This window comes from Aulonocara sp. 'chitande type north' Nkhata Bay, linkage group LG6 (genome assembly GCF_057382095.1).
Source record: "Aulonocara sp. 'chitande type north' Nkhata Bay isolate Kocher_YH1m ecotype deep benthic linkage group LG6, A_spYH_male_GT1.1, whole genome shotgun sequence".
NCBI lineage: Eukaryota > Metazoa > Chordata > Actinopteri > Cichliformes > Cichlidae > Aulonocara > Aulonocara sp. 'chitande type north' Nkhata Bay.
In genome coordinates this window covers 21667640-21680651 of record NC_141349.1, presented here as the reverse complement: position 1 = coordinate 21680651, position 13012 = coordinate 21667640, and the positions used below count along the sequence as shown (strand labels likewise).

Below are 13012 nucleotides of genomic sequence, written 5' to 3'. Positions count from 1 at the left end.
TTAAACAGTCAGCTAAAATAAACATTAGCTGCATCCGTTACAATGTAGTAAAGACACTTATTTAATTCTAGAAAAACAGTGAGAAGATGAAGCCAGTGAACAGTTTTTACAGTTGTTCACTAAACGTCACTATGAGACCACCCTGCAGTAGGATATGTATGGTTGCCCATTATATCATTTCACACTCCTTGAATTTGTCCCAGACCAACAAATTGCCAAAGCTTCTGCTTTCATGGAGATGTTACACTTGCTGATGATCAGTGAATGCATTGCATCAGGAGCACCTGGCTGCTACTTTACTCTCTTAATTCCTATGGAAGCAGTAAGAGTGCACTTGGGTTTTTTATTTACAGGGCTGCAGAGAGTCCTGTGATAACTTTCTTTTTCACGTGGCTGTGGTGTTGTTGAGCTCTCTCTGCTCAAACTCACATCCCAGTTTGCAAACCAGACTTTTAGAAATCATTGTTTTTTTAATGCTCACATGAACTGTGGAGTAGCCTAATCAAGACACTGTCCCTTTAAAAGGCCCGCTGAGGCTTCACGTCAGTCTTGTGTTTTATTTTGCCATCTAGTGGGCAGGATGAACCACAGACATGACAGTACCAGACATTTAAATTATTGATGAAAATCTCATTAATTCAGGTTTTCATTCTATTCTGGTCACTTTGAGGCTTTTGTCACCCACAAAACCAATTTCTGGATCAAACTATTCACAGATATTTGCAAGGAGGATGTAATGTGACAGAAGAGCTGGTGCAGGGATTACAGTCTCTGCATCAGTGTCAGGAAAACAAAGGAGATGATCATGGAGATAAGAACGATCCTCAAAGGGCTCCTGGCAGCAGCCTCCCAACAACTACAGACATGTACATAAGCAGATGCTGGAAAGAGCCTCCTGAAGCTTAAAAGACACTACTCACCCAGCACACACACCGTTTGTCTCCCTCCCTTTGGGAAAGTGGCTGCAGAGCAGAACCACCAGACTGAGGCACTTCTTCCTGGAGACTGTGACTCTGCTGGCCCAACCCAAAGGTAACAAACATGAGAAAACACCTGTGTCTTTGTAGTATCCACCACACACATTTAAAATTTGTTTTTTATTTATACTGTGAATTTATCATCTATTCCTGATTTCGGTATATATTGCTATTGTGTGAGCCCGCTTTTGTTCCGCTTAGAGCTGAGTGCAACATTTTGTTTCACTACTGTCATTGGTCCTCCAGTAACCAGTTCATGCAGCAGGTGGCGCGCTATAATACACCACAGAACGATATGTGTCCCATTTCCGACTCTTCTTCTTCGTCGGTGCACTTTCCTGCAGAGGGAAGTGTCCTCCATGGTGTCATTGTAGATCTTTCGAGGTTGAATATTAGTAAATAAGAGATGTCTGGGTACACACCAGACCAAAAGCTCCGTTTCGAGCAGATAACGAAGCTCCGGAGGCAGTGGCTGAAGGACCAGGAGCTCAGTCCGAGGGAACCCGTGGTACAAGCTAAACCGCCTGGCCCTGTCGCCAAGTTCTGGGCTGGTTTTCTGGAGCCCAAGAGCCTGTGGAGGGTTTACGTGAGTTCTCGTACACAGCTGATCCGACGACCGCTAATAATGACATTTACAGCTGGAATCAAACCGAGCGGTTTATCTGCTACTAGTAGCGTTTCATTAAGGACAAGGGCCAGGGTAGCTGTTTACTGCTAACGTGGTTGGCCGCGTTTACTTTGCAGGCTTCATGCCACACACACACAGACCGCATCTACTACAGCTTATATTGTGATGTTGTTCTATGTCAGTGACACAATCTAAGGTTTTCCTTGGATTATCTTTAGTAGATACAAGAACTAAACTGCCTCAACTAAGCAGAAAATACTCTAAAATGTATTTTTTGTAATGGATTCTTTGTTTCCTTGCCACAGAATAGCAACAACAAACAAACAAACATAAAAAATTAATGCTCAAATTGTAATTTTTAAGCATGGTGTCAGTAAAATCTGTTGCTTCAACAATACCTACTTAGTTTAAAATATGCACTATAGTTTAATGCTGGAGAAAAATTATGGTTTGATTGACTCACCAATAAGTTTACAGACAACATTTTAAAAGTGACTAATCCATACCTATGCTATTAAAAATGTTGTGTATTATGCATTGTTATGACCCTGACGAAGGCCATAAGACATAGCAGAATAAAGGAGAATAAATAAGATAAGATAAGATAAGATAACCTTTATTAGTCCCACACGTGGGAAATTTGTTTTGTCACAGCAGGAAGTGGACAGTGCAAAAGTTATGAAGCAAAAATTAGAATACAATAAGAATAAATACAGTACACAACTGTACAGAATAGAATAAAATAAAATACTATATACAGTAGAATAAAATAAATTAAATATACAATAAGATAAAAATAGAATACAAATACTATATACAACTGAGTAAAAATACAACGATGACAGAAAGGATTATTGCACTTAGTATTATTGCATATGTATGGATGTGTGTGCTTGATCAGTTAAAGTCTTTATTATGGAGTCTGACAGCAGTGGGGAGGAAAGACCTGCGAAATCTCTCCGTCCCACACCGTGGGTGCCGCAATCCCCCACTGAAGGAGCTGCTCAGTGCTGTCACAGTCTGCTGCATGGGGTGGGAGATGTTGTCCATCAGGGATGACAGCTTAGCCGCCGTTCTCCTGTCACTCACCACCTCCACTGGGTCCAGAGGGCATCCTAGAACAGAGCTGGCCATCCAAATCTGTGCATCCCTAGCTTTTAGAAAATGTTGATACAAGGGTAGTCACTGCAGAGAACTTTACACAGAAAAGAAAAGAAAGTCAAGCAAGACAGAATAAATGTGTGTGTGAATGAGAGGAAAGCGGGTGTAATGGTGAAGATGCTAGAAGTAAAGATGGTGAAGGTGAATGGGCAAGATAAGATCAGATTAAATTATAGAAACAACTCAGGTTAATCAGTTTGGAGAGGTTCAGATGGTTTGGGCGTGTGCAGAGTGTGGCTTAGTGGATATATTGGAGATAAGATGTTGGGGGTGGAGCTGCGGTCTTCATAATCTGTAGAACACTGAAAATCTTTAGGCCCTTTATCTAAACCGTATATCACATATTCCACGTCTTTAGCAAAAGAACAAACTCAGTCCCTGTAAACATTATGATTCTGTATGTTCTTCTCTTTACTGATATTTGTTTGTCCTTGCAGACCTACAAAGCGTACAGAGGTGGAGTTTTCACATTAACACGGCTGCTGATACCCGCTTGGATTGTTCACTACTACGTGAAATACCATGTTGCTGTAAGTTTCCACATTTGATCATTTTTATTTATATCTAAGCCTTTAAATACAGGAGATGGATGATAGAGCCATAATATGAAGTTCAAGAAGATAGCTATTTTTTTTTAAATTGTATTTAATTTGTTTGATAGTATGCTCCCAGGTAACTTGAAAGAAGAAATGGTAAATGGCGCTTTACTAGTCCCTAAGGACCCCAAAGCACTTTACATATCCAGTCATCCACCCATTCACACACACATTCACACACTGGTGATGGCAAGCTACATTGTAGCCACAGCCACCCTGGGGCGCACTGACAGAGGCGAGGCTGCCAGACACTGGCGCCACCGGGTCCTCTGACCACCACCAGTAGGCAGCGGGTGAAGTGTCTTGCCCAAGGACACAACGACCGAGACTGTTGGAGCCGGGGCTTGAACCGGCAACCTTCCGATTACAAGGCGAACTCCCAACTCTTGAGCCACGATCGCCCACGAAAAAAAACAACTCTAAAATGACATCCTGTACTTGTGTACAACTTAGCTTAGAGAATAACTTCACAAGGCAACTAAAAGAAAGAGTTTTAAGTTACAGACATGCAGTATTAACTTATTCTTGGCCAAACTAGAGAACCCTGCACCTTGAATTTCGTTTGTAGATGGAGATCATGTGACTGATTCGATCAGAATGGGTAGCATATTAAAATTCCGTGTCATTGTTCCCTACAGCAAAGGCCGTATGGCATTGTGGAGTTGAAACCCAAGCTGTTCCCAGTAAGTGTGACCCATTTATTATTTATTACTTCCAACAGTTAACTTTTTTTTTGTTTCTCACATAATACCCCATTTATTCTTCATATATTTGTATAAATGTAACTGAATGTTACCTTGTTTTACCATAACTAATACTTTTTTTGTGCTTAGGGTGACACGATCCTGGAGACGGGTGAAGTTGTTCCAGATCTCCCAGAGACCCACGGCCATCATTGAAGAGGAAATAGTTCAGCTTTTTCCTTGAGTTTCTCTTGTAAAAAATTCTGTATATGTGATTAAAATACTCAAAAGTTATGAGTGTGAGCTTGACTTAACAGAATAAATTAGTGATAGTGTTTTAGTAGAATTCCATCCATCCATCCATTGGCTTCCGCTTATCCTTTTCAGGGTCGCGGGGGGGCGCTGGAGCCTATCCCAGCTGTCATAGGGCGAGAGGCGGGGTACACCCTGGAAAGGACGCCAGTCTGTTGCAGGGTCAACACACAGGGACAGACAACCATTCGCACTCATATTCACTTGCACATTCACACCTAGTGGCAATTTGGATTATCCAATCAACCTATTCCCACAAGTTGCATGTCTTTGGACGGTTTTAGTAGAATTGTTTTTTTTTTGTTTTTTTTAATTGTGCAGTCAGTCGATCAGAGTTCATTTTTGCAAACATGGCCATGTGCAGATGAACACTTGAAAGATGCCTTTAAAAAAAAAACCTTGTGACCATGATAATGTGACAAAGATGTCACCTGGGATTTTCAAATTTATACCAAAAGCGTATTTACTTAAAACCTCGACCTCAACTTAAAGATCACATGTGAAGTTTTCTGAAAATCATGTGAATGCAATAACTCAAGAAGAATAAGATACCTAGGATTTCTAAATTCACGCCATAAGTGCATCTAATCCATAAGTGTATCTACTGCACTTATGGCATGAGTTTTAAAGAAAGTCATCCTTCTCCGAAATGTTTTTGCATAGGTTTGCTGACAGGCAAAGGGCACTAAGAATATAATTGTAAATATGACGATAGCGCTTGATATTATTGTGAAGGGCGCTAATTTCCCCATCCCCCCCGAAGCCTGAAAATTGAACTTTTATTGTGAAGGAAGTTAGCGGAAGTTCCTCATTGAATTCACGGTCTGTTATGGAAGAAAAGGGGGTTCATAGTTCTGTCAACAGCCGCTTCAGGACTGATGGCCATATAGAAATTAATGTGTTTCCACAATAAGGGGAGAAGTAATCAGGTGTCACCGCATTCGTGGCTGTCTGAAGGATTCAGAGGTAATTATTACTTAACTTTTCTCGAACGTCCCGAGTAGCCACGGAGTTCCAAGCTTTGTAACGTCCGTAGCTAGCCTGCTAACTTGAGCTAACCTGGTCAATGTGTGCTCAAACTACTGTTTGAGCACACTATGTTTTGCTAAGTCACGTTGGTGTTTATGTAACATTTCATATACCCCAGGGGCTTGTTACTATATATGTAACAGCTCTTAAAGACGATTTTTAAGTTACAGTGTCTAGATATTATTCAACTTCTCCAAAAGGAAACACAAGTGTTGTAGTTGCTATGCTAACAAAATGATAAACAGAAACAAAGTGGGAAAACGGTTATTGGGGGCATTCCGGTGTATAGATTTTATTCTGTGACATGTCTGTCGAGATTATCGATGGCCAAGAAAGACATTTAGGGGCTGTGTAATATGTATTTTATCGCTCATGTAGCTCATAAATAGTTGTTCCGAATGGCTAATTGTAATAATATTACTGTTAACAATATCGCTCGCCATGTTATCCTCAAGCAAGCACCCATTCCTGTTGTTTGTAGTGTTTTTTTTAACCAACGTTTTAGTATAATATAATAACATGTAGCCCTACCAGTATATCAGTGCTCAGACATGAGCCTGCCACAGATGTGCCATCGTCATGTGTGTATATGTTGTATGATAGGCAACAAAATGAATATTACAGAACATAAAGCAGAAAAAGTTGTGTGGGTGGTGTTCTTATCTTAAGTCAAATTCATTAATAGACAAACAGTAACCTTATCGTGTACTCTTCCTCTCACGACCCCACAGGAGTATCTCGCCATAGCGAGATATTTATATTATTTATTAGTGATGGTCATCAGGGAAAGACAAATGCTTTACATGCTTTTAACATTGTAGACCCACCACTTTTCATGCACCAGAGTTTGAATTGGAATAGTCCTCCAGAAATAATGACACTATTTTCTGGAGAATTGATTGGTCAGGAGGAGGTGATCTCTGATCTTGCTCTGGAACTGGTTAGGTCTGCAGTATAAGTTACTATAGCAATGTTCCCCTGGTAAAGAAGTGAACTGCTTTCATAGTACAGAAAACCCAGATTTAGCCCTGAAGTTACATGGATAATCTTCAGCACCTGCTTTGTAGGGGGTTCTGGTCTATGATGACTTACAGCTGAATTACAGATGTAAAACACAATTAGTTTGTTATTGAGGCCGCAGTTAAGTGTTTCTGTACTACATTTAATGAAGACATGCATGTGGTGTTTTGTAATGTTCGTTTTAGCCAATGTGAGGATAAGATAAGATAAGATAAGATAACCTTTATTAGTCCCACACGTGGGAAATTTGTTTTGTCACAGCAGGAAGTGGACAGTGCAAAAGTTATGAGGTAAAAATTAGAATACAATAAGAATAAATACAGTACACAACTGTACAGAATAGAATAAAATAAAATACTATATACAGTAGAATAAAATAAAATAAATATACAATAAGATAAAAATAGAATACAAATACAAATACTATATACAACTGAGTAAAAATACAACGATGACAGAAAGGATTATTGCACTTAGTATTATTGCATATGTATGGATGTGTGTGCTTGATCAGTTAAAGTCTTTATTATGGAGTCTGACAGCAGTGGGGAGGAAAGACCTGCGAAATCTCTCCGTCCCACACCGTATAGAACAGGAGAAAACAAATAATGCTGACCAGTACAACACCCCACCTCTTTTACCGTATTTTCACGACCATAAGGCGCACTGTGCTAAAAGGCGCAGTCTCAGTTATGTGTGCCCTTACTGTATTTAACACACACATAAGGCGCACTGGACCATAGGGCGCATACAAGTACCGTATGCGTATTTAAAAATAAAGCGGGAGCAAACCTGAATTCGGTACCTTACTCACATTTCTATTGCCGGTAATCGTCATCATCAACAACACACAAGCATACAAGTGTGCGTATTTAAAAATAAAGCAGGAGCAAAACAAAGTTTGGTACTCACATTTTCATCATCAATCAAACCCATCGAAGTCCTCATCCTCTGTGTCTGAATTGAACAGCTGCGCTAAATCTCCATCAAACATGCCAGGTTCACTGTCTTCACCGTCAGAGTCACTTTCCGTGCCGTGCGGCTCCTCGGAAACGATGCCGGCTTTTGCGAAAGCTCGAACAACAGTGCCAGCAGACATGTTAGCCCAAGCATCTACAATCCATTGGCAAATTGTGGCGTAACTCGCCCGGCGCTGCCTTCCACTCTTAGTGAAACTGTGGTCTCCACCGGTTATCCATCGCTCCCAGGCCGCTCGCAGCCTTACTTTGAACGGGCAGTTCACACCGATGCCCAGCGGTTGGAGTTCCTTTGTCAGGCCTCCCGGAATGACAGCAAGCTCACAGTTCATTTGCTTCACAAGTTTTTTCACATCGGCTGTGAGATGGGCACGCATAGAGTCACAGATCAACAGCGATGGTGATGCGTGGAAAAAACCACCTGGTCTCCTTACATACACCTCCCTCAGCCACTCTTTCATCATTTCCTCATCCATCCAGCCCTTTTCATTTGCCTTAATGATGATTTCTGCTGGAAACTTCTCTTTAGGCAAAGTCTTTCGCTTAAAAATCACCATAGGCGGCAGTTTCTGTCCATTAGCATGGCAGCCAAGCACAACAGTAAAAGAAGACTTTTCATACCCCGTTGTGCGTATCGCTACCGTGCTGGTCCCCTTCTTCTCCACAGTGTGACTCACCGGGATGTCAAAAGTGAGCGGGACCTCGTCCATGTTTGTGATGTGGCTGGGCTGGATGTTTTTGTCGCCGATGTGTTTGCTGCAGTAGGAGCGGAAGATGGCCAGCTTTTCCTTATACCGGTAATCCGCTGGAAGTTGCTGCGCTACCGTAGTCCTGGTCCGGATGGAAAAATGGCACCGTTTCATAAAACGAAAGCACCAAGACGGACCTCCTTGGAAATGTTCAATGTTCATCTCTTCAGCTAGTGAAACTGCTTTTAGCCGAATGGTGACCGTCGAAACGCTTCTCCCGCTCGTTCTTTGCTCGATGATCCACCGCTCGAGTCTTTCCTCCAACTCGGGCCACCTCGCCTTATGTCCGCGGAAACTCAGCTGCGTTTTCTTGACCTGCCGGAGCTTGTTTTCCAGCTTCCTCCATTTGCGAACCATCGATTCGTTAATCTTAAATTCTCTCGCCGCTGCTCGATTTCCATGTTCCTCCGCGTAGCTGATGGCCTTCAGTTTAAACTGTGCTTCGTAAGCGTGTCTCTTTGCCATTTTCAGGGTTGTTAAAACAACGATGTCCTGCATAATGCACATACCTGTTCTTTTATACAGGTATGTGCGATTGTCCCGGTATATACGATCAGTGCCCACACTTCACCCTTTAACGTTCTCATGGTGTTCTCTACTACGTCCTCCTTACAACGCTATAGGGCGCGCCGCACTTTTTGAAGAAAATCTAAGACTTTTAAGTGCGCCTTATGGTCGTGAAAATACGGTATCTCTAAAACATGTAAATGAATGACAATATTGTGAAAAAGTGAAGATTAGGGACATCGTAAGTGGCTAACAATTGTATGTTGAAAAAACTTTTTTCAGTGCAGCCATTTTTACCCCAACACCGCAGGTAAACACAGATGTTACTGATCACATCGATTAAGGCTTTGGCCTGACTAGAACAGAAGCTTCATTAGTGGCATTGCTAACACCTGTGGCTGCTGAAAAAAGGTGTTTACAATATGTGTGAAGATATATTTGTAACTTTAATGTTTTCAATGTTGAACCTGACAGAAACCAAGTGAAGTCGCACAGTGTCAGAAAATGTTATCAATGTATAATGTAAAGTGAGCCACTCAATAACATCTGTATAAGTCACAGTGTAATCAAGTGCATAAAAGTTACATTCTTGTCCTCTAACAGTGTTTATTATAAAGTCAAACTAGTAAAGTTTAGAGCTCCATGAATGCCTTTTTTGGGTAAATGTATTTAACTATTTTTCATTTTCAACGTGTTTTTGTTATCATGTCAGATCATGTCAGCAGTCAAGCTCGCCCTGCAACTGAGCCAAAAAAATGGCAGAAAAAGGTCCTCCGAAACAAAATCTGCAGAGGTGTCACCCGACTCCAAGTGCCCCATCTGCTTGGACACATTCAGCAACATTTCCCGCCTTGACCGCTGCTTGCACAGGTTCTGCTTCCGCTGCATTCTCGAGTGGTCCAAGAACAAAGCAGAGTGTCCGCTGTGTAAACAGCAGTTTAATTCAATTTATCACAGTATAAAATCAGAGCAAGACTTCAAGACTTATGACCTGCAGCCAGTGGACAATGGCTCTTTTGGTTATTTTCAGGGAGTGCGGTTTAGATACCGCACAACTCTCACCGCAGCCCATCGACAGTTGAGAGGAAGGATGTCTCTGGCTCCTGACATTGGTATAATATCTGAAGGCCCAACAAATTCTTCCCAACAGCGGCCAGACCGTTACATGCGGCGCATGATGATGAGGCTGGCAACCCAGAGGAGAGCTGCAAGGGAAGGCAGGGCGGTGGCCAGTGTCCGAGAGCAAGAAATTATCAACTTTAGACGGGAGCTGTACCGACGGGGGGTGAGGGTTCGAAATGTTCAGGATGGTGGCCGCTCCCGAGACACCTCAGCGGAGTTTTACAGAAGAAATCCAGCCTGCCTTCACAGACTGATCCCCTGGTTGAAAAGAGAGCTGAATGTGCTATATGGAACCCATGGCTCTTTGGGCAACATGGTTCAACATATCATCATGTCACACATTACACGATATAACATGGAAGACGGAGCTATTCAGGAAGAGCTCAGGCACTACCTCCACAGTCACGCAGAGCATTTTATGCACGAGTTCATCAGCTTCGCAAAGTCCCCCTTCAACATGGAGGCATATGATCAGCACGCTGTCTACGACTGTCCGGCGCCTTCCTCAAATGAAGACAGCAGCTCCAACTCATCAATAATCGCTATCTCAGAGGATGAAGACAACTCTACAGGGTTGAACAACCCAGATGACTCCACATCTGCTTTGAGCCTCTCGTTGTGGGATGATGAGACACCTGGGCCGTCGTATTCTACGACAGCAGAGCAGGGCAGGACAGAGCATCTGTCAGTCTTGGACTCAGACTCTGACAGTAGTTTGGAAGAAGAGACGCAAGAGTTTGCGTCACCACAGCAAATGAGTCCTCATAACCAAACAGACCTGACTCAGGGCAAACGCAATAATGAAGACTGTGTATCCTCTGACAGTGATGACTGTGTCATTGTGGGTTTTGTTAAACCAACAGTAGATCGGACTCCTCAGGTGGTTCAGCTTTCCTCTGACTCTGAGTGGTCTGCTGACGATACTCAAGAAGTGCCTCTTCAGCCTCAACACATTCGATTCACCAGTAGCAGTCCTGCAACTCTACATAGCAGTGATCGTAGTGGGGCTGGACTATCAGAAAATGTAGACACAGATGATCGTCACCACTCAAGTTCAAAAGAAAGATCAAGCAAGATGTATAAGAAGTCAGACAGAAAAGGTCAGGGTAGAAGATTTGACAGCAAAGAGAGATCTAAGGAGAGGCACAAATCAAAGGACAGACACTATAGGAGGAGGAGGTCAAGAAGTAAAGAGCGGAGGCACTCTAGCAGAAGCCCGGTGATCTCCCACAGCAGTGTGAGCACTTATTCCACTGAAAAAAGTTATTCTTATTCAAATGGCAGAGACTACTCCAGGTGTGACAGATATAAAAGGGACAGTGATTACACCTACCAGTCATATAGCCATTACAGCCAAGAGAGAAACGATAGCGGGCTCCATTACACACAAAGGCACTCGTACTATTACAGCAGCCGCAGATGCTCAGGTTTCCGCTCTCGCTCCAGTAGCCGCGACAAGGATTTACGGAGACGGTACAGGAGGCGCTCTCGATCCAGGACTTATTCCAGCAGCCGCTCCCCTTCTGCCAGAAGGAAATCTCATTATGACAAGCCTGGTGGGAAGAGGAAGTACAAAAAAAGACATTTAGAGGACCCCTCCAGTACCACAGCGTTTAACTCCCATGCAGATGGTGACTCCTCTGCATTAAGAAAACACAAGAAAAAAAGCAAAGAGAAGCACCGTAAAAAATCCAAAGAGAAGTCTAGAAAGACCAGCAGGAGTCTCAGTGTGGAGCTCCTCAATGAGGAAAAGGCACATGAGCGGGGCAGGCGTCACCATAAGAAAAAGAAGAAACACAAGAAGAAAAGCAAAAGGCACAAGAGCAGCGAACGCACAGAGAAGCGTTCACCCACTATCATTACCATTGATAGTGACAGCGATTCATTTGCTAATGACAGTATCACTCAGGCCACTAATGCTAATAATGATAAGCCCGCAGACGATAGGACAGATGACACAGTAGACACTACCCCTGCAGATACACTGTTGTAATCCTATATCAGATTTTTACCCTCAGCTGCTGCCACCATTTTTTTTTTTAAATCACAACAGTGTTCAGTAGGGTGAAAGCACATATCACATGTTTGCTATAGTGATATTACATTGGACACTGACAAACTGATGGTATGATGTATGCACAATGAGAAAGATGACCTTTTTAGACCTCCATGGCCTGATTTAAAACAATGCTTTTATATCTGTTATGTGCTACTATGTGTAAGACAAATGGAATAATATTGGAAGTGTCGTCTTTTTGTTGTTGTTGTTGGTTTTTTGTTTTTTAAGACTCAGTTCTTACTCTGTATTAGGTGCTGAGGGTCTCTCAGGGTTAATGCTGATTACAATTTGTGCTGCCATCAGTCGGCTATAATCTGGAGACAAAAGAATATAATGTTTTGATTTCAAAATAACTTCATTTGTATTGAATTTTATTTCTAAATAAATTGTAAAGATTCATTGTGTGTCAGAGAAAAAGAGCATAATTACCAGTCACAGTATTTCCCCCCTTTTTTTACTGTATTACGTTACAGCTTCAAACTCAAGCAAACAGTATAAAACAGGGCAGATCCAAGATGTGAATGGAGAATGTACGTAAAAGTACATTCAATTTATAGAAAAAAAAATTGGTGGTGAAATGTTTGTAATGAATCTGAAAACATGCAGTAAACCACAGAAAATGATAACAATTAAAACCTTTATGAAGGTACTTAAGGTATGTGTTATTTTAAAGGGTTGTAAAATAATAATGCAAAACAGAAATAAAGTATTCAAACACAAAATCCCCATATTACATCTCAAGCTTCAAATGGAGTGGACTACAATATTCTGGTGAACTGAATTGTCCTACTATGTAATAGATGAGATCTCTGTTTGTCTGCAAACTCCTCCCACACAATCAGGAGTTCAACAATGAGAGCTGGCACACAGGTACATCATTGTTCCCCTGAAGTTTCTTGTGTTTCTTTATCAGATGCTATGGCATCACTATATTGCCATATGTAGTAACACTGTAACACTTCATAAAACCATTTGATTTTGTGATAACATCTCATTTAGTTAATATTGAATATATTTGTTGATGACACTTTAGTTTATGCAGTCAAGCTTACTTTACATAGTGACTATACCGTCTAATGTTGGATAAATACCATTCTAAAATCACAGTTTATCCAGGACACTATTTTATGCATTTCTGTCAGGTGCTTGTTATTCATGTTTATTTGTATTTTTAGTTGTGTGAAAAGGAAAA

General features: G+C 41.7%; 2 protein-coding genes across 2 annotated transcripts; both read left to right on the top strand.

The window, feature by feature from the left end:
* Nucleotides 1–1287: 1287 nt before the first annotated feature.
* ndufb6 (NADH:ubiquinone oxidoreductase subunit B) lies at nucleotides 1288–4339 on the top strand. Its single transcript, XM_086295574.1, has 4 exons — nucleotides 1288–1563; nucleotides 3204–3296; nucleotides 4001–4045; nucleotides 4196–4339. The coding sequence occupies exons 1-4, from the start codon at nucleotides 1384–1386 to the stop codon at nucleotides 4259–4261; spliced, it is 384 nt and encodes a 127-aa protein (XP_086151700.1). The 5' UTR covers nucleotides 1288–1383; the 3' UTR covers nucleotides 4262–4339.
* A 138-nt stretch (nucleotides 4340–4477) lies between these two features.
* Nucleotides 4478–12554, top strand: toporsa (topoisomerase I binding, arginine/serine-rich a). Its single transcript, XM_086295571.1, has 2 exons — nucleotides 4478–5323; nucleotides 9352–12554. Exon 2 carries the CDS (start codon nucleotides 9355–9357, stop codon nucleotides 11752–11754), a length of 2400 nt encoding a protein of 799 aa, XP_086151697.1. The 5' UTR covers nucleotides 4478–5323; nucleotides 9352–9354; the 3' UTR covers nucleotides 11755–12554.
* The last annotated feature ends 458 nt before the right edge of the window (nucleotides 12555–13012 follow it).